Below are 20,114 nucleotides of genomic sequence, written 5' to 3' on the forward strand. Positions count from 1 at the left end.
CCCGGGCAGGGTGAGCACGGCCCTGCCCGCACTCAGCCCCGTTTGCCCGGGGCTCGGCACGGCCCTGCCCGCACTCAGCCCCGTTTGCCCGGGACTGGGCACGGCCCTGCCCGCACTCAGCCCTGGGCCGCGCCGCAGGGCCCGCCAGGGCGGGCGGGCCCGGGCTGCAGCACCCTGCGCCTGCAGCTGCCAGAGCCGCTCCTGGGAATGGAGACTGGGAGCGAGCACGGGCCCCTGCAACCCTTCTATTGCCACGCATCTTGCTAAGGCCCCTGTCGCACGGACTTCTCTGCCATAAAACACTCTTTGCAGGACGGTGGGGACAGAACGCGGGAACTTTCAGAGACCTCACGGGGAAAAAAACTTCACTACCGCCACCACTCCGGCAAAGTACCAGAGAACGGCACCGACGAAGAGCTGACATTTTCCCAACCCCAGCCCTCTTCGGAGGCTCAGCCCCCGCCACGGCCGCCGCCCGAAGCAGCTGCGGGGCAGCTCCCTCCAGCCCCGGGCCTGGCCCTGGCCCGTTGCCACCTCCCGCCCGGTGTCCCGGAGCTCCGGGGCGGGCCGGTCCCTCTCCCCGCCCCTCCCGCCGCCCTCCCCCGGGCCGCTATAAGCCCGCGGAGTTTCCGCGTCCTGTGACTGCAGTCAGGTGGTGGCTGAGGTTCCCCGCTCCCTCCCACCCTCCGTCCCGCTTCGCCTTCCCCCGCCCGGCGGGGGCCGGCCCTGCGGGGAGCCGGCTGGGGAAACTTGGAGGGAAGTTGCTGGCTGGGGAAGTTTAGGAGCGGGGGAGCCGCGGCCCCGGCAGCCCGGCCTCTCCGCCGCACTCCGCGGGACGGAGGGAGGGAGGGAGGGATGGCCGGCGGGGAAGGAGCGGGCAGCGGCGTGCCGGAGTGCCGGGAGCACCTCTTCAAGGTGCTGGTGATCGGGGAGCTGGGCGTCGGCAAGACCAGCATTATCAAGCGCTACGTGCACCAGCTCTTCTCCCAGCACTACCGGGCCACCATCGGCGTGGATTTCGCGCTCAAAGTCATCAACTGGGACAGCAAGACCCTGGTGCGGCTGCAGCTCTGGGATATCGCAGGTAGGGCGCGGGCGGGCTGCTCGCTGCAGGTGCGCCCCGAGGGCGCTGTGAGCCCGGCCGGCGGGGCCCGGCGCACGGCCTCTGCGGAGGAGAGCGTGTTTTGGCTGGGAAATCTCTCTTCTTGTTTTTCCTCTTACCCCTGTCATAAGCAACCTCTCCTTCTTAACTCTGAGGTGTAAGTAAAGGGAGATCTTGATGTCAGAGTGAAGTTTTTTTCGCCCTCTCCTGTTAGCAGCTTTCCTGGGTCTCTAGGCTTGGCCCAGGGTTTTGTAGCAGTCCTGGAACAGCTGCTTTACTCTCACTGCTGGATCCGGGGCTCATACTGCTCCTCCTGACCTGCTTGTCTAGGTGGTGGTGGCCTTGCTTATGGCTGCTGCTGAAATTTATTCAGGGCTATGGCTCTGGAATTCATCTAATGCACCGTGCTTTACAGGTTAAAGGTAGCTCCAACAGCTAAGATTGTCCTCAAAGGAAGAATGCTTAAACTTTGCATGCTTGGAGTCACCTGGCTAATTTAAAAGTAGCTTTCATCCCTGCTGCATCGAGTGAGGGAATGACACTTCTATTATGCTTAGTTCTATATTCAAATCACCAATTTGTATATTAGAAACATACTTCGAGCAAATGGAAGCAGAAAAACTCCTGTCCACTTGTCCCAACCATACATTATTCCTTTCTTATATATGATTCAAACCTGTTCTTCAGCATCTCTGTTTTGGAGACACCAGCTGTATACCTGCCATGGTTAACTTTGCTTATGCTGTGGTGTTAAATGCCACAGAACAATCTCTCTTTTGCCATAAGAGGTCTGTCCCTCAGCTCCATAATCACCTTGGCTGGTATTGCATTTCCAGTTCTGTGTGCCACCCAGGTGTTAGCCCGCAGCTCTCTTCATCCCTATCTACCATCCGCAGAATATCTCCTTGGATATGAAAAAGCAGACCTTATTTAAACTTAAACTACTGGAAGACACAAGGGAAAAGACCTGGTAGCTACTGTTTACATGAACTTTATGTTTATCAGTGGAAGCTCAGAAATAAGGAAGTGAGACGTGGTTGCTGTAACCCTGTGACAGACCAGCTGTACCTCATCTTCTGATCTTTTTTGCTCTAAAACACTTCAAACATGATTCCTCAAACTGAAAAGCTGTCTTACTGCCTTATGCTGAAAGACACATGGATCTTTCTGTTGCTGGCCTGTAGGGCAAATGAAATCATTTTATAATTGCTGTTTTGAAGAGCTAGTAAAAATGTTGGCCAGCTTTCTTTTCTGATGTGTTCCTTTTGTGAATCAGCTTTTAATTTCTATGACTCAATTACCAGTATCAGTGTAAACTGCTGCAATCCTCTGGGTGTATTTAGCGAGCCTAGGGTTCCAAAGATTGAAAAGAGGAGCCAGTTGGCATCCTGGTGTTTGGCAGGCTGCCATGCTTGTGTCTGACTTCTCAGACCTTCGTTGCTCAGACTTGGGTAGGCTGTGTGTTTTGCCTAAGCAATCTGTTTCAACAGGATAAGCAGAAACTTGGCTTTAACTTGTCACAAAGTTTGGACAGAACCTATTTCCACCTTGGGAAATTCTATAGGTACATCCATACATTAATGTCATGATCTAGGAGACAGTATTTTTCATTCCTTATTATTGCCCTTGGTGTATCTTTGTTGCTGCTAAGTGAAGACTAAGTTAAGAGCTGCTGGTAAATCCCTGGAGGCTTGTGGTAAATTGGTTGAAGAATTAAAATTTTTCCTATTTTATAAGACTTTTGTATGAAACCCCTGACTAGTCTTTCCCTAGCAGATATGAAAAAAGAAGATACAATTGCTCTGCAGTTTGCACTCCAAACTCTTAGTCTAATCTGCTAGTTTAGGGTATTCTGTTTCCAAAGGGCCGAGAGGATCTTGCCCAATGGAGAAAAAAAAAAGATCAAGAAGAGAAGTAATCTTGGTGGTTTTTGATTGGGTTGTGCTTAGCCAGTGTGCTAACAACAATTTGAATTCCTATAGCACTAAACATCTGATAGTTAATTACTAGAATAAAGGGTATTTTAGTATCTGCAAGGGTATTTGATGGTCTTAAAGCTGCTCAAGTCCTCAGCCTGGGAGTGTGTTCTGCAGCTGTTTATAGATACAATCAGGAATGTTTCTAAATACCTGAGGATGTTAACAGATTTATATTGAAGTTAATAGTTAAAGAACCAGGTTGAAGATGGCTTCTATAATCACAGACAATATTCTCTAAAGCACATTATTGAAGTGTAGCACAGTGTCTAAGCATGTGATAGTCATTCCTTTCTAACTCATCAACCCAGCTGTCTTCTGGCTTTCAACAGCTCATAGATAATTTTGCTGCTGGTGTGTGCAGACAAATGGCTTTAGATCTCTTGAAGAGATCTGAATCTTATGGTAAGTAATCTTACATGTGACTTCCCTGCAAGCAATGTCGTGCTGGCATTCTGAGTTGATTTTGATGCATTTAAAAAGGCTGTTGAATTAAAGTCTAACCCTTAAGCATAGAAAGGGATGCTATTTTCACTAGATCAAAGCTTGTATGTAACAGTTCATCATAAGATTTCCTTAAAGAGCTGGGTAATGCAAACTAAGGTTTTGTACCTAAGTCAACCATAAGAACTGACCCTATAATTCATGCATCAGCTAAAGATCATAATGCAGATACTATGCTGGCTTCTGATGTGATTATAAGAAAAGTGATGAATGTTGTGCTGTTTATTGCAATACAGCGCATTACTGGATGCCTTCAAATTCTTGTGCTAGTGAGGTTGTTTTGGTTTAGGTTTTTTTTTTGTGATTAGATAATTCTGTCAAATAGAGCATGACCGTGTTACACTGCTTATGCTTTTTTTTTTTCTGCTGAAAGTAGCCCTCTTGTAAAGTACAAAGTAATGCAAATTCTTGCAGCAGCATCAAAGAGGAGGGGATGTAAAATGTTGAAATGGGAGGAGAGTTACTGTTGTGCCTAGACATTTGTATTTCATGGATATTCAGGCATTTTCGTTTTTAGACACAGGTTGTAACTTTTTGAATGAAGGTTGAGACTTAGACTGATCAGTCACTGTCAAATTATCTTGGTTACAGCATAAAGAAAGAAGCATTTCGAAAGAAGCTGAACAGATTATATGCCTGTTCATGCAGGAACTTTAGCTGCCCTTAGGTATTATTCTTGAGTTTCTGTTTGGTTGGATTTTGTGTTTTGTTTTGTTTTTACTTTGTTGCATGAAGTAATGAAAAATATATCTTTCTGAATCAATTCTGAAAGTGTTAAAACCTTGATCAAAGGGCATAAATGATTGGCAAAATAAATAGGATGGAGGACTGAGTCATTGTGATAAAGAGATGCAAAACAAAGAAATCTTGATAAGGAAGTGCTTTTATAGTCTATTTCAAAACACTAGGGATTCCTACTTGACAAGCATGCTGTTGTAGTGAGCACTGCACTGACCATGGCGTGCTCAGGAGGTGTGTGTGGGATATTGATCAAGCTGTCAGGTGATATTGAAAGAATGTTTGAAGGATTTTTCACTATCATAGAAACTTTTGAGCTGATTTAGTAAAACCAGCAACTGTGTTAGCTTTTGTGCTTGCATTGATTATCACTGTCACTCACATCAGCCTGTGTGAAGTGCAGTTTCCTGGAGGGCAGGAGTGGAAAAGATCATATTTGGTGGCTTGAGTTTGGCTTCTCATGAAGAATGTCACTAATGGCAGCTGGTAGACAAATACGATTTTAAAGCTTTTTTGAGGAATTTTGAGCTAACTTCAGTATAATAGCATTCTTCTCCCAGGATTTTATTAGAATTTCTTTGTGTAGATATTTATTAAAACTGAAGTAATGCTTTAACTGGCTTCATAACATGGTTATGAAGTTGGCCAAACAGAAGAGGAGTCATTGTACGTTGATATTGTAAACATGCTCTACAGGCTTTCAAGAGCTGAATGATAAGCAGCATGTAGCATGAAAATTTGTTACAAAAAATTTCTTGAGATGAACTGAACTGTAACTTGTTATAGGTATATACAAGTCCCCAAGAGAATGGAGAAATCAGATTAAGTATTTTGGTTAAATACTAAGTTAAGGAAGAGGTGGAATAACCTGTCTTTTGTATGAAGAGAAATGAGTGTTAAGATATGTGAGTTGATGCTATGAGCAAGATAACTTTGTAAGTAACTTTTAGGCTTATCTATAGGTAACTATGAGAAATGGGTCAGAGCAAAAGAAACCATGGATATGGCTGACTTTGAAAGGCATTCAGGCAATTATAGTATGTAAGATAGTTTACTTTCATGCAAAAACTCTAGTTTCAAGCAGCTCTGTATTCCAGTTAGTTTGTACTTGTGCCACTGGCATGTCATAGAGGCTGCCAGGTTGCTTCTGTGTACTGGGGCATTAGCTTGTTCCTTGAGTTATGGACTGATTTTATTTGTATTTTTTAAAATAAGGTCTAAAGCAAGTGTTAAGTGGTGTTAATGCATCCCTGAAAGTCTGTGGGGAAACAACCAGAAAACTGCTGTTCTGTATCCATACCTGGATCTGTGCCAGAGGCATGTATGCTTCTGTTGCTTTGCAGAGAAGTCTCTCCTAAGTATGGAGAATTTGGAGGCAGCAGTCTCTGAAAGTCATTAAGGTATTCTTGTAATGACTTGTCCTTGACCACAATGCGTGTTGAAGGGATTAAAATGGCAACTCTGGCAAGGAAACCATGAAAAAGTTGCTTAGCTATGTGCCTGGTACAAGTGAGTGTAAGGTGGAGGCAAGACAATCCAGTGTAACTTGCCCTTAAATATGACGATTTTTTTTCTCACCACTATAAATATTCTTAATGAGTGAAGGATGTGCACGTAAATAACCACATCAGATATGGATGCAGAACGTGGAGCTCAGAGTTTCTTCAGAAACTTGTAAGATTTCTGAGGTTGTTTCTTAGTTTGTATGGTGATGGAGGTTCCAGGAGAAGTCTACAGGTGAAGATTAGGAGTGCTATTGTTTTGCTTACAGCTGAGGCAGGTCAGAAAGCTCCCAGTCAGGGTTGGGGAATCTTCTATGTGATTATGTCTGCAGACTCAGATGGAGATATGAAATACTTTATTTCTGACTGCTTCCTGCTCACACATGTTTAAATATAAATCTCATGAGAGAAAATTTACTTAAGGGTTGTGCTTACTGGAATCATGCAAGACTAGCAGATGAAGTTTGGAGATGGGAAGCAGAAGGCCTGCTCACATAAACTTTTGAACATAGAGGCAAGAAATAGAATTGAGGGTGTATTTGGTTTCCTTCTGGAAACCACCCTTCTGTGGGAAATCTTGTGTGGGTGTCCTTGCTTATGACTTTCCTGGAATAGCTGGACTGGGGCTATGAGCTTTCACTTCAGAATGACTTGCTGTGCTTGGAGCTCTACAGGTTAATATGCAAATAAGTGCTGGATATGTTAAACTTGGGGTTTTGGTGTGTTTCCAGCTTTCTGACATCTCTGAATACAAACAGATTCTGGATGTTTTATATCTTGGGAATCCTGTTTAAATACACTTAATGAAATGTTATCAAGTGAGGTATGATTGTTAGTCTAATGAAGGAATTTCATTAGAATTCTTATCAGTGAGGTATTATCAGTGGGGTACCAAAGCATTCATAATGGCAAAGATTCTTTTGCTTAGTTTGTAGCCACTCAAAGTACTGTATATGTTATCTTGGCCTAAGCCTATAACCATTGTGCTGATTGAATTTCATAAGCATATGGGAAATGCTACTGGCTTGATGTTGGTGTTGTAAGGTAGTCTAGTATGGTAATTTTGATTATGCAAGGCAGGACTGTTCAGCTAAATGGCAGAATTGAGACAGATGTTGTTTGAATGTGTCAGATATAAGCTTAGAACTTCCTTACAAGGCATTTCAAGATGTTCTATGAGAAAAGGGGTTAAAGATGTGATCCTAAAATACCACCTGATCTAGAACAGGCTTCAAATGAGGTTCAGTGTATTTATCTTACAGATACTTTCTGCCAAGAGTGGAAATGTACTTAGTGCTTGAACTTCTATTCACTATGGAATATATAATGCTTCAGTTTTATTTTCAAACAGATGTCACATAGCAGTTACTCAGAAGTTTCGTCGTTCCTACAAGATCACAATAAAAAATCTTTCTTAGTACTCTGATACAGAGAATAAGGGATGGCTGGATGGGTATACATCAGATAGATGGGGAAATCTACCTTAAAGGCAAACAATACCAAAATTCTTATGTGCAATACAGTAGACAGAAGGAAAAATAACTTAAAAGCTCAACATAACTAATTTTTGGATTTATAAAAATAGAATACTTTGCAGAAATAATAATCTTGCATCCATCACCCACTTTTCTGAAGGCAAGTGTTAAATTCTTGCCCTTCATGTAATACTGACTCAAGTCATTGGAAATTAAGCTGGTTTGACAAGTCAAGCACATTGCCCTTCAAAGACAAACTGGCGCAGACAGTATTGAATATACACTTTTCTCTTAATGTGTGCCATTCACATGAATGTACATCAAGCTTTATCAACTCTCCTTGCATCTTCAGAAGCTGTGGCTTCAGAGTCTTGGTGCTTAACCTTATTTGCATCTCCACTTTGCCTCTTACCAGTTTGGTTTTCCTTGGGTGCACATTAGGACAGGGTGTTACCAAAGTGCATATGTGCAAATACAATTTGAGTTGGCAAGTGCTATAAGGGGTAATTCTCAACTTATAACATAAAACAAAGAAAATAATCTTAGTTGACTGATTCCAGGAAAGGTACTAGCATGCTGTGAAAAATGAGATTCTTCCCCTTGGTGGTGAGTGAGACCACTGGATTCAGTCTCACAGCTGTCAAGGATACTCTTAATGAATTCCAGTGGTAACCATTGCTTTGCTTTTGTAGTCTGCTGTAAATGGTTCCCTCCAAATACTTGCTTCCGAGTTTCAGAAGTGTGATATTCCATGTTAGAAAGAAGTGATTTGCAGGAAGGGAATGTCTGTTTATATTTTTGCATGAAAATATAGGAATACCTCTTGTGAAATTCCTGCCGATGTTAAAACTAGCGTGACCAGCAGTAAGGAAAATTCACAGCATGCTGCTCAAGCTACTGTGGTACAATGTCCAATATTCAAAGATCTCTCCTGGCTATGGAGACTCAAGAAGAGGATAAATGCAGTGAGATGCTTTGAGAAATGGTGGGATTTCAGGGATTTATAGAGCTTGCTTAGAAATAAATGCCTTAACTGTCTAGAGAAGGTTTGCAAACTCTCAGTAGCAGTGGCTTCTACATTAGCAGGAAATGAAAACAAATATTCCTTATTGTACAGATTTTAGCAGCTTTGGAAATAACAGGATGAGAAGTAGCTTCTGAATGTCACTGCAAACAGCTTGTGGGAGCTTGTTCTTTAAATGCTCCCAGGCCAAGAGTGCTAGGTAGAGCAAAGTGGCAGCACTTTGATACAAAATTCCAATCACACACAATGTGCCATGACAAATTGACCATTTTAGAGATTAACATTTTTTCAGTCTCGTGATAAAGTTGTGTTGGAGACAAAGTGACTTTAGAATTGTTCTCCTGTGTGCTGTGAAATGCTGTAGTGCCATGCAGCATCACCATGTAACACACAGTGCAGCTCTGACTGCAGGGCAGCTCACCAAAGGATATGGATCAGAGGGTGTCGGGCATGAAATAGCTTAGCTCTGGCAGATTACTTGTTTGGCTAAGTCTTGTTAAAGCAAGGTAGGAAGTACCAATTCATGCTGTTGCTGGCACTAATTGGACTTTGTCAACTATTTTGAATACTAATGCAGAGGAATTGTTCCATACATGCTGCATTTGACAGCTAGTTAGAAATTGCTTAGCTTGGTTGCACTCTGATTTTCTGGGAATTGAAATCTAGTGCTTAAACAGGGACTTTTTCCCTTTTGCTGTTTAGCAAATAAGCAAAAATAATAGGTGAGTTTTTATAGGAACATGCCTGTCATACTGCTGCATAAAATAAACAGGATGCTGGACAAAACCTATTGAACTTTAAGTGCTGGGTGTTGCCTTTCAACTTCTTAAGGACAGAACAGTCAACTGTTGAAGTCAGATTGGACAATTAAATCATAAGAGTAGCCCTATACTACAGGCAGCCATGAGAAGTTTCAGTCTTGCTGTAAAATTCCTGGTGAGGGTTGTGCAATTATTTGAGGGAAAATTTTCTGTCTTTGTGGGAGAGAATGGCATGCCTTTTCAATTAGGTTGATAGAAGTGATCATAGCTCCTGGTGGAAATTTGGTATCTAGCTTCCAGCACTTGCCATCTCTGTTCTTGGTGTTTCATGGGTAGTGAACAGGACTGTTCTGTGTTAAAGTATAATGATAGCAAATAGTGAATGGAAGGGCTAGTCATTGATTTTGAAGGTTCATGTAGTTAACAAATTGTTAGGTTAAAAACTGGCTGTGTTCGAAAATGGAATTTTAAAGCAAACTGCTTCCTAACATTTCAGAATAAAGTAGTGAGTTCTGTGAACATGTGGAAATATTTTGTGATATGATCTAAACCAAAATACTGCTCCACTTAAACTGATATTTGTCAGTAACTTTTCAGTGCCTCCAGAGTCTCTCATACATACTGTGTCTGTACAGGATATTGTCAGTGTCATGCCTCTGATGCTGCATTGTTCAGCAGAACTGCTTCAACTGCACCCTGCAGCTTTCTAATACAGACATAACCAGAGGATCAAAGGTTGTCTCTCACAATAAAATGTGAGTCAGTCGAACAGGAATTAACTGGCTATTGCCCTAAAGACTGTTCTGAAGCTTATGGGAAAGGATTAGTGTTGGGAAGACCTATACCACCCCTAGTAAGAAAGGGCACTGGCAGGTATAATTGTTTGAGACTGCTTTTGTCTGTTAGAAACTATAAGTACTGCAGTCAGTGAAGCTATTTTTAGTACTTGTCTCATACAGGAAGATATAACATTCTAGTAATTCTCACTTCTTATCCTCTGTTTGTCACCAGAACCACAAATACCACTTTTTCATAGTGGTAGAAAGTAAGATGTTCATTAACACTTAGAGGTTTCTAACATCTGCTAGAGCTGCTAATGTCATGGAATCACAGAATGGCTTGGGCTGCAAAGAACCTTAAAGATCATGCAGTTCCAACTCTATTGCCATGGGACTAGACCATAGGTTGCTCAGAGCCCCATCCAACCTGGCCTTTCAACATTTCCAGGGGTGGGGCATCCACAGCTTCTCTCGGCAGCCTGTTCTGGTGCCTCACCACTATCATGGTGGATTTCTTCCCAATATCTTATCTAAACCCACTCTGTTTAAAACCATTTCCCCTTTGTCCTGTCAATAAAGAGCTCCTCTGTCTTTCTTGTAGGGCTCCCTTTTGGTACTGGGAGGCCTCTGAAGGCCTACTGAAGCCTTTTCTTCAGGCTGTATAATCCCAACTCTCTCAGCCTGTCTTCACAGGAGATGTGCTCCAGCCCTCTGATAATCTTCATGGCCTGCCTCTGTACTCATTCCAACAGGTCCATGTCTATGTTGGTGATCCCAGAGCTAGATACCACACTCCAGTTGGGGTCTCATAAAGGCAGATCTGAGAGGCAGAATCAATCTTCCTCACCTTGCTCCCCAAACTGCTTTGGATGTAGCCCAGATTCAAGTGATTTTTCTGGCCATACTGCAAGTGAACATTGCTGGGCCATGTTCAGCCTCTCATCCACCAGCACCCATGTCTTTCTTGGCCCAGCTGCTCTCAATCATTTCCCACTGTATGTTAGGACCCCAACCCAGTTGCAGCACCTTGTACTTGGTCTTGTTAAACCTCATGAGATTCCCATGGGCCCACTTCTCAAGTTTGTCCAGGTCCCTCTGGATGGCATCCCATCCCTCGGGTGTGCCAGCTGTACCACTCAACTTGGTGTCATCTGCAAATTTGTCTATTTCATTAAATAAATTCACAGTTCAACACCTCTGTGCTTTTAACATGTATAAGACTGAGAAGCCAGGAGCTATCTGATGTTAACAGTCTTGGAGTCTGTCTACACTCAATCTATGGTTGCTATCTGTGGGAAAAAGCAGGTAGACACACTTGAACATGAACTGTAATATTGATAGTGGTTTGGTTAACCTACTTCTTGCAGAATAACAGATCCAGTCTAATTAGGGAGGACAGTCAGCAACTAACACAATTCTCTTTTGAGTTGTATGACTTCAGACAAGGTAAAGCTTGGATTCTTACAAGATGGGGCAATCTTGCTATACTGTTGGTATTGACAGGGGTAAACCAATAGTTACCTTCATAGCAAATAAGATTATCTGGGGAAACATCTTCCAGATGGGACCTTTTACCTCTTCTTGAGTAACTTCTTATTAGCTGATATAAACTGTCTATTAACTCATGAATACATTAAGTAGTCTGGGGGAAGGAAGCCTGACACTCATTATTATGCATATCCAGCAGTCATTTATACATTTAAATTGCTTTTTCTAGCCCCAATTCCCATCATGCAGCAGGAGTTACAAGTTGAAGTAGTAGGTGAAATAATAAGGAATGTAGGGTATCTTTTCCTAAAAATATGCAAGAGCTGCTAAAATGGTGAGTCACATTTCTGTGATAAACAGGACACAAGTATTTCTCCCTTATACTGGGAAAGACTGCTCTAGAAACTCTTTAAAATGTACTTCAAGGCAAGGTTACAATGATAACTTACCTTTTGCAGTAAAGTAAAGGACAAATATAAATGTCAAACTTGGATATAATTTCTTTCATGTAGTTTTTAACTTACAGCTCACCCCCATTACAATATAAACTGGGGAGTGAAAATAGCTCCCAAGTTGTAATGCAGTTTTAAATTCAACTTTATTCCTGTGGTGCTGCTGTAGGAAACTGTATTAGTTCCTGGTGCATGTCATTGTGCAAATATTTCACTTAAGGTTGCTGCAATTACTGGAAAATATGGTGGCAGTATGTGCTGAGTCATTTAGCTATGAAAACTGTGGTTAGAGAATGCAGAACTTTACATGAAGTTACTTCCATACCCCAAAATTAAAATTCTGATCCTTGTGACTGTCCTGTATCTTATCTCCTCATTTATATCTGAACTACTAAAACACAAACTATACTCTAGTGGTACCATCAGATTTATGCCTAGTCACTGGACCTACCACAATGATTAATCTTGTGATGTCCTTTCTGTACTGCTTTACTAAGCAATTAGTTATCTTCCTGCTCTCTTCTTTCTAAGATTATACACACTGGAGATTTTAAGTCTAGTTTAATCTGATCACTTTTAGTCTTTCTTCTCTGGGGATATGATCCACTTTCTGTACTGCTTGACACTGTTGTCACATGTGGAGAAATTACTATAGCAAATATCTTGCTGGACAGAGGAAGGAGCATGACAAATGTCTGAATTGTGCACAGCAGAAATTGAGACATTAGTTTTAAGAACAAAGGGAATGATGTTCAGCCTTGAGAATTTGGAGGATTAGTGTTTCTTAGTTTGGTTTTTCTGTATGAGGGTTTGTGGGTTTGGTTAGGGTTTTTTGGTTTTTTTTTTTTGCAAGCAGAAAAGGGCTTGCAAAAGCTCTGCCTGAAAGTCCTGTTAAATTTTCAAAAAGCTGTCTAGAATGCTCTGCATCCTAGGCAAGAAGGTCAGCATGTGCTTTGTCAGTAATGACAGGGTTGTAAAGAAAATCCACTCTTTAAACTGAATCTTTTTCCTGCCCAGTGCTGTATACCTTTTTCCAAAAAAACTTTTACCTCCTGGGCAGGCTATATTTTACTGCTTCTGTTTTTGTGTGAAATACATTATATCCATCTTCATTGGGCCTTCAGACAGGCTGAAAGAGCAGTTGTGAGGTAGTATTAAGGCCAGGTTTATTGTTAGTGGATGTGAATTCTAGAGGTGAAATCAGCTCTGTAATAACCTGGTTTGGGGTTTGTGTTCCTCTTGAGAAGTGAAGCACTCATATTTGTCTGTATTTGACCTATTAAAAGGCATTCATCTCTAGGAATAGGATGCTACTGAACTTGTGTGTGTTTACAGGTAAGAGATAGCAAATCTTCCTAATATAAAGCTTAAATCTAGTAAGTAAAGATGGAAGCTTTCATGCTGATAGGCACATCAGTTTTCTACTTTCACCCAAATTAGAACTGTGGAAGAATATGTATAGATATTTTTCTAAATCTTCAACTCATGCTACAAGAGATAAGAGTTGCTGGAAATAAATGATTGTTGTGGACAACCAAAGCTCATGATTTACACTCTGGTTGCTACATGCTGACTTCCATTCCTAGCAGAACTGCTGTGTTCTTCCACTATGAGAAGCCACTCCTGACTCCGGAGGTTTGGTTCTGAGCTATGGTTTGTAATTTTGTTTCTTTGGAAGCTATATGTAACACTGTACTAATTTCACCTTTTTGTACCCCTTAAATGTGCTGTTGTGTATGTTTCACCAATGGTTATTGCTATGGGAGGCTAGTGATGGGAGTGCAATAGCCAGGAAGGGATTCAGTCAATGGTAATGTGCTCAGTGATTGTAGCCTTGTTTATGTACAGCATGCACAGCTATCTGAGAAATGATAACCTGATAACCTTTTCTGCAATTCCTAAATAACTTAGTTTTTGTAGTGTAGTGATTATGTAGAAATGCAATGATTATGCTCTGTCTACTCCTTCTGGTAACAATCTAGCAACCCTTCCTATAACTAATCAATAGAACTTAATTTACTTATGTAATTGTTCATCAAGCGTTTGTATAAACAGCCTTAAGTAAAGCCTGGAAGCTTCCCAGCTTTCCAGCAGCTGAATAGGGAGGACTACTGGGACCATTTCCCTTGCTGCTTCAGATTCATGTTCAGCCTCATGAAAATAACAGCAGTGGTGTTCAATTCTGGACCATTTCAGGGCTCAATTGAAGAGCTCTTTGTGTAGAAAACTGAGGTTGGTACATGGCATTGTAGACCTTAAGATTACACTTCGTTTTGTGGGGCTGTCCTATAGTGTGAAGGGGTATCTCCCTGCATTTGATAATTTAGCATAGTCCAAGATGTTCCCATGTAGCAAGAATTGATGGTGAAACTAACAGCTAAACAAATGGAGAAGCTGAGAAGCGACTCCTCAAAACTTGTGGTGCCCTATGCAGCGACTTGCTTAATGTAATTAAATTTGACTCTGTGGAACTCCATTAAAAAGCCCCAATCCAAACTCCCCAAACCAAAATCCCTACATTCTAAGGGTAAAGCTTCATTACATGTGACATCATTGGCATGCAGAAGTGGTAAAAGCTTTCTAACTCTTTCCTAAAGGCACTTGATTAGTGGAAACTGCTCTGTGGTATGGTTTGTAGTGAGACTATTCTAAAAACCTCTTTTAGGTGTAAGAGTCCAGCCTAGGGAGACAATGTGAACTACTTGTGTACTGTTTAGGAGAATTGTATTAGCAGTGTAGCTTTTCCAGAGGCATAGTCCCAGAGAGGTAGGCTTGGTGCCTGACTTGTTGCATGGCCTTAAAATCCACTGCATAAATGCTTGAGTTTTGAGTATAGAGATAAGAGCTTTCTTCTTGGATCTTGCTTGTTCTTACACAAGATAATCAGCCAGTAGAGTAAAAAAGTCATGTGTAGTTCCATACTACCCATGTGCTGGGTAGTAGTGTAGTTTTCTGCAGCATCATAGTTTAAAGTGAACAGACAGAAATAAAGTCAGCTTCTTTATGGTTCTCTGGAACTTTACTGTGGCTGCTGCTGTTTCCAGGCCATTCAAACAGCTTTAGGCAGGTGTAGGCAACCTTTTCTGAAACAGTCTGTAGGGAATGAGCTAATCATCCTGTGAAGTACTAACATTAAAGTGGGGCAAGTGAGCTGCAAAAGCACACTGCTGAACAGGATCTCTTGCCAACTTCCTTCATCTAGTGAATTTGTCTCTTTATGAGAAGGTGATAACACACCAAATTCTCCTTGTATCTGTTTCCTTGCTAATCAAAGGTGGATTTGAATGTTTATAAATAGAGGACAGCTAGGTTTCCAAATACAGTTCTTCCTTTGTGTTCTTAAACCTCATATGCACAAAAAGATAAAAGCTCAAGTGGTAATACACTCTAAAGTTAAATCATAGAGTTCAGGGACTGCTTTTCCCAGCGAAGACTTCCCAACAAAGCAGGAAGCTATTTTAGTAGCCCTGACTTCCCAAACAATGTGCTAGGATTTGGTACTGCTAAACACATTCAAATTAAACACACTGTGATAGTTTGACTTTCAAACAGAAGAATGAGTGAACTGGCACATTCATTTCTACATTTCAAGTATTCTGGCTAAAGAGTTGTACTTCATAAGAAAAAGTTGTGGTTTTTGTTTTTTTTTTTTTTTTTTTTTTTAGTTTTCTGGGCTATTTATTTATTTTTAAACTTCAGTGAATAACTGTACTTTACTTGTTCTTGTTTTAATCCTGAGATTGCTATAGAACTTCTATAGCTGAACATTAATCCAGAGTAAATCTTAGACTTGAAAAAATGAAGTCAAAGTTAGGATTTAGCCAGGACTGTTACACTAACAGCTCCTTTTGAATTTTTCCTTAAGGAAAAATTATATAGATGACTTCTTCAGAAGATGCTTTGAGGGCTGTTAGCCTTGAAGCTTGCAAAACCCTTTGTTCCTCACCATTCAGCAAAAACCTGACTAGATTAAGGTATAAACCTTAATATTCTTTGAAATAATGATTTGTGTATAGCTGCACTGGTAGTGTCTTTAGGCATTACTTCTCAAGGAACTCTACTCAACAAATAAGTTGACTGTGTAAGTATATAAGTTGAGTAATAAGTTTTTTGTTAAGAAATTCCAAGTGGTAGTTGGGACTGCAAACTACTTTAAGCATCTGACTTGTCATGTGTGGTATGCATAATAGCTGTTACAATGAACATACATGACATAGAGGAGACAATGTTTTGTGTTTCAGGTGACTAGACCCCAAGTGCTAAACTTTTATGAATTAAGTTGATAGAGCAGTCCATTTACACTGGATGCATTTTATGTTTCAATATAAATGTACTATGTGACTGTTTTCTCTTTCAGGCCAGGAGCGCTTTGGAAATATGACCAGAGTATACTACAAAGAGGCAGTTGGTGCTTTTGTGGTCTTTGATGTCACAAGAGGCTCCACTTTTGAGGCTGTTTCAAAATGGAAGCATGATTTGGACAGTAAAGTACTACTTCCCAATGGCAGCCCCATCCCTGCTGTTCTCCTTGCAAACAAGTGTGACCAGAAGAAAGATGGCAGCCAGAACCCCTCTCAGATGGACCAGTTCTGCAGAGAAGGTGGCTTTGTTGGATGGTTTGAGACATCTGCCAAGGTGAGCTCAAAAGAAAGATATTTTTAGTCTCTTGAATATTGGCATAAGAAGGGTGTATATAATGATTTAGAAAGGAAAGTTATCAAGTATAGGAAGTGGCAGTCAAATTCAGCAAAATTTGAAGTGATGCGCAGGCTAGCTTCTTTCCTGAAGAAGATGAAGCATATTTGGTTTAGATTAAAAGTTATCTTAAGTTCAGAGCAGCTTGAAAGTATCTGGAAACCTTGATTATCTGAATTTGATAAGTTTTTTCATCTTGCATGCATGAGGATCAGTCATTCTTTAGATGTTAATACTATTAAATGCTGATCAAGCTCCCCAAAAGATACAGGCAATCTTTAGGTTCAGGTTTTTAAATTGCATTTTCTGTTGTCACTCTTATGTAGGAAACTGTAAGATTTGACATGAACAAGCTATTTGCTTACTCATTACTACTTACCCAACCTTTAGTGTTGCTAAAGCACTTTTCTGTTTTATCAGGCAATGTCAAGACTGAACTGGAGAAAAACAAATTGCTCTGTACAGTAATATAAGAAAGACAGCTGCTTTATTCAGTTAACTTTCATGTATTGTACAGTTTGACTCTACAGACTTATTGTCAATGCACAGAATAAACTGGCAGCAGCTTAGTTGGAAGTGAAACCTAATATATCCTTTAAGTTCAACTGATTCTTAAGATGAAGGACTCCTCTGGATGAGGACAGTGTGGCTGACAGACCAGATTACTGGTCTGCCTGATAAATCCTTTAGAAAGTTAGATAAGCCTCAAGGTCCCACTTTTCCCTCAGCTTGCCTACTTCCTTTAACTGCTGCTGCTGAAGTGTTATACAATGATGTTTAGACAGCTCTTAAAAAGCAGAGTCTCTAAGAAGACTATAAGAAAAATAACAAGTTGCTCTTTGATTACTTTAAGAGAAAGATGCACAGTTAAAGCAATTATTTAAAGTAGCTAACAATTTGTTTGCATTTGAAAATACATTTCCAAACTCACTCATCTGTTACTAAAAACTGTTTTTAAGGCTCTTTATACTCAAAAAAGACACGATTCTGCTTTGGTAAAGGTCTTCCCTGAATCTTTACCTGCCTGTTATACTGCTGTGTATAAACTGCATTATGATTTAAAAATAAATGCAGATTTCATTGGGGAAAAAATCCAATATGAAATTCTAGTGACAACTTGCATTTAAAACAGGACAATATAAAACAAGGTTCTTTGTCCAGAGAAAAATCTAGACAATCAGTTCTAGCTTAGGTATTAATTGACTTGTTGAGAACTCTGAAGAGTTGTTGAAATAGCAAAAGTTTAGGACAGTTGTCTTGTTTTCTAAGCATATCAAAACAGTTTATGGTTTTAAGTCCTGCCCATTTGGATATCTGATTAATTTGCTTTTGCCTTTCTGTTGGAACTGATGATTGGGTCTTAAGTCTAGTCATCAGTAATAAAGTGGGCTGGTATTTCTTTTTGGAACCAAAGAATAGCAATGCCAAGCATGGCAGCCCTGTGCTACCAGATGGTCCAACCAGGTCAAACCTGTGACCAGAGTCTGCATAAATAAGTGCATCCAAATTCCATCAGAAACAGAAAAAGGCTCCAAAAGGTAGGGCAGTACTACAGGTCATGTAACTGCCTAGGATCCTTCCTGATGCAGAAATGCACTTAGGCATTTGTGAGTCTTCCAAATGCAGGTGACACTGATTCCCCTGACTGCCTACTAAATTAGAATCAGAATTCAATGTGTAATATGTATGAATGATTTTTGTCTCCAACCTTTCTGTTAACTTCAGGAAAAAGTGTGAGCAATGGCTTCTTACACCTAAACTCTTTGTGTTGTGCTGATGAGACTGAAGAATTAATTTCTTTTTGGACAGCTTTTTAATAGGAAAGTGTGACTGTTAATAGGAATGCATGAGTTTCAAAAAGATCACTGACTTCCTTGCTTTCAACATTTTAGGACAACATCAACATTGATGAAGCTGCTCGATTCTTGGTGGAAAACATCCTTGCCAATTACAAAACCTTTCCTAATGATGAGAATGATGTGGGGAAACCAAAACTGGACCTAGATCCACTGAAAGCAGAGAGTAAATCACAGTGCTGCTAATGTTACCACCGTTCAGTAAATATGATGGGATGAGCAGCAGGACTTGCCTTAAATCAAAATGCTGCTATGGTGCTGCGTTGTGACAATCCATATGGGGTGTCTGGTACTATCTGAATTGGTGACTTGTTTGGGTGTTTACATATTCTTGTTTAGCATGAAACTGAGTATCTTGTGAGTTTTATCATTCCACTTGCTTGGGTGTCTGCATCTAAGTCTGATTAGTGTCTTCTTACTTGAGAACATAAGGTAGTGTTTACACTCCTAAAAGGAACAAATACAACATTCAGTGTCTGGTTTGCTTCTAGGACATATGCTACATTCCAAATAGGACTCACTTTTAGCTGAATAGACTCTTGCACCTTTAAAGTAAACTATTCCTTTGTCACCATTTATGTCCCACTTGAGCCTTCTCACCGGCACAATTGTCTCTATTTATTACTCCCACCATGAGGATCTGTCTCATTGGTAGTTCTCCTGGATCAAGACATCCCAGAAATCTTGAAGGGGCCAATGATAGATGGGAGTCTTTCCTGGTGTGATCACTAAGAATGAGTGGAGTAAATGGCTTTTACCACTGAGTAAAAAGATGGATAAATTATTATATTTAACAAGGGAAAGATATGGTTATAGAGATAATAATAAAAATACATCTCCAGCATTTTAAGGCTAAATATTTTCAGCTAATACTTTATGTATGAAACGCATTAATGAATACGGTTGTACTACTGGCACATAGTTATGAGTAACCTCACCCCTATGCACATCCAGAAATAAACATCCAGTAGCTTTTTCATGCACTAACACTGAAAACTTTACCAAGAGTACAAAAAGTAAATATCTCACTGTCTTGTGATGATGAACTTGCTTTTTTTTCTTCTGTCTAGAGGTGGTTCTGAATACCATGAGCAAGGAGAGAGATCTTGAGGGAAATAGCTTAATTGGTTCATGCTAGTCTGTCAACCTTTCTGCCCCAAGCTCTGTCTTTGTTAGTTTTAGAACTCTTTTGACTGCTTTGAACTAATGAACTGGCTTACCAGTTTGTAACTGTATACTGAGATGCTCATGTTTCTTTGTTGTAAAACTCATGTATTTTTGGCAGCAAATGAAGTTTAAAAGGATTAGAGATATTTCATAGTTCTTGAAAGTGTTCTGGAACTCTGGCTCTGCTTGGCTCAAAGGCTTTGAAGCTCCTCTTTATTTTAAGCTTTCTTCTGTCCTGGTACCTCATTGCTACTGACTTCAGAAGTCTTACCTTGCTGGGTTTGATGGTGCTGGTGTTTAGGTAAACATCAGAATTCGATTTATGCAGGGTTTGAGAACATGCAGGATTTGATATACTTTAATCTGTATTGAGATTTCCTAGGCTTTTTTTTTCTAAAGAGTAACATACTTTTTAAGAGTTAAATAAATATATTTGGGCATCTTTTGTGTGTTGGTGTATGCTTTTGAGAACATGAATCCTTGCATATGTTCCACCCTATGCTCAAATGCTTTCATTGACATTTGAAACAACTTTATGTACTGTGTTAAAGAATTATTTAAAATTACCACAGTAAGGCTTGGCATAAACCTAAAC

At 40.5% G+C, this 20,114-nt stretch overlaps 1 protein-coding gene across 1 annotated transcript; it reads left to right on the forward strand.

Moving 5' to 3' along the window:
• Window positions 1–489: 489 nt before the first annotated feature.
• On the forward strand, window positions 490–19,959 carry RAB32 (RAB32, member RAS oncogene family). The gene is made up of 3 exons (XM_079297979.1): window positions 490–1,084; window positions 16,159–16,436; window positions 18,389–19,959. The coding sequence occupies exons 1-3, from the start codon at window positions 856–858 to the stop codon at window positions 18,536–18,538; spliced, it is 657 nt and encodes a 218-aa protein (XP_079154105.1). The 5' UTR covers window positions 490–855; the 3' UTR covers window positions 18,539–19,959.
• The last annotated feature ends 155 nt before the right edge of the window (window positions 19,960–20,114 follow it).

This window comes from Erithacus rubecula, assembly GCF_903797595.1.
Source record: "Erithacus rubecula genome assembly, chromosome: 2".
In the NCBI taxonomy this organism is placed as follows: domain Eukaryota; kingdom Metazoa; phylum Chordata; class Aves; order Passeriformes; family Muscicapidae; genus Erithacus; species Erithacus rubecula.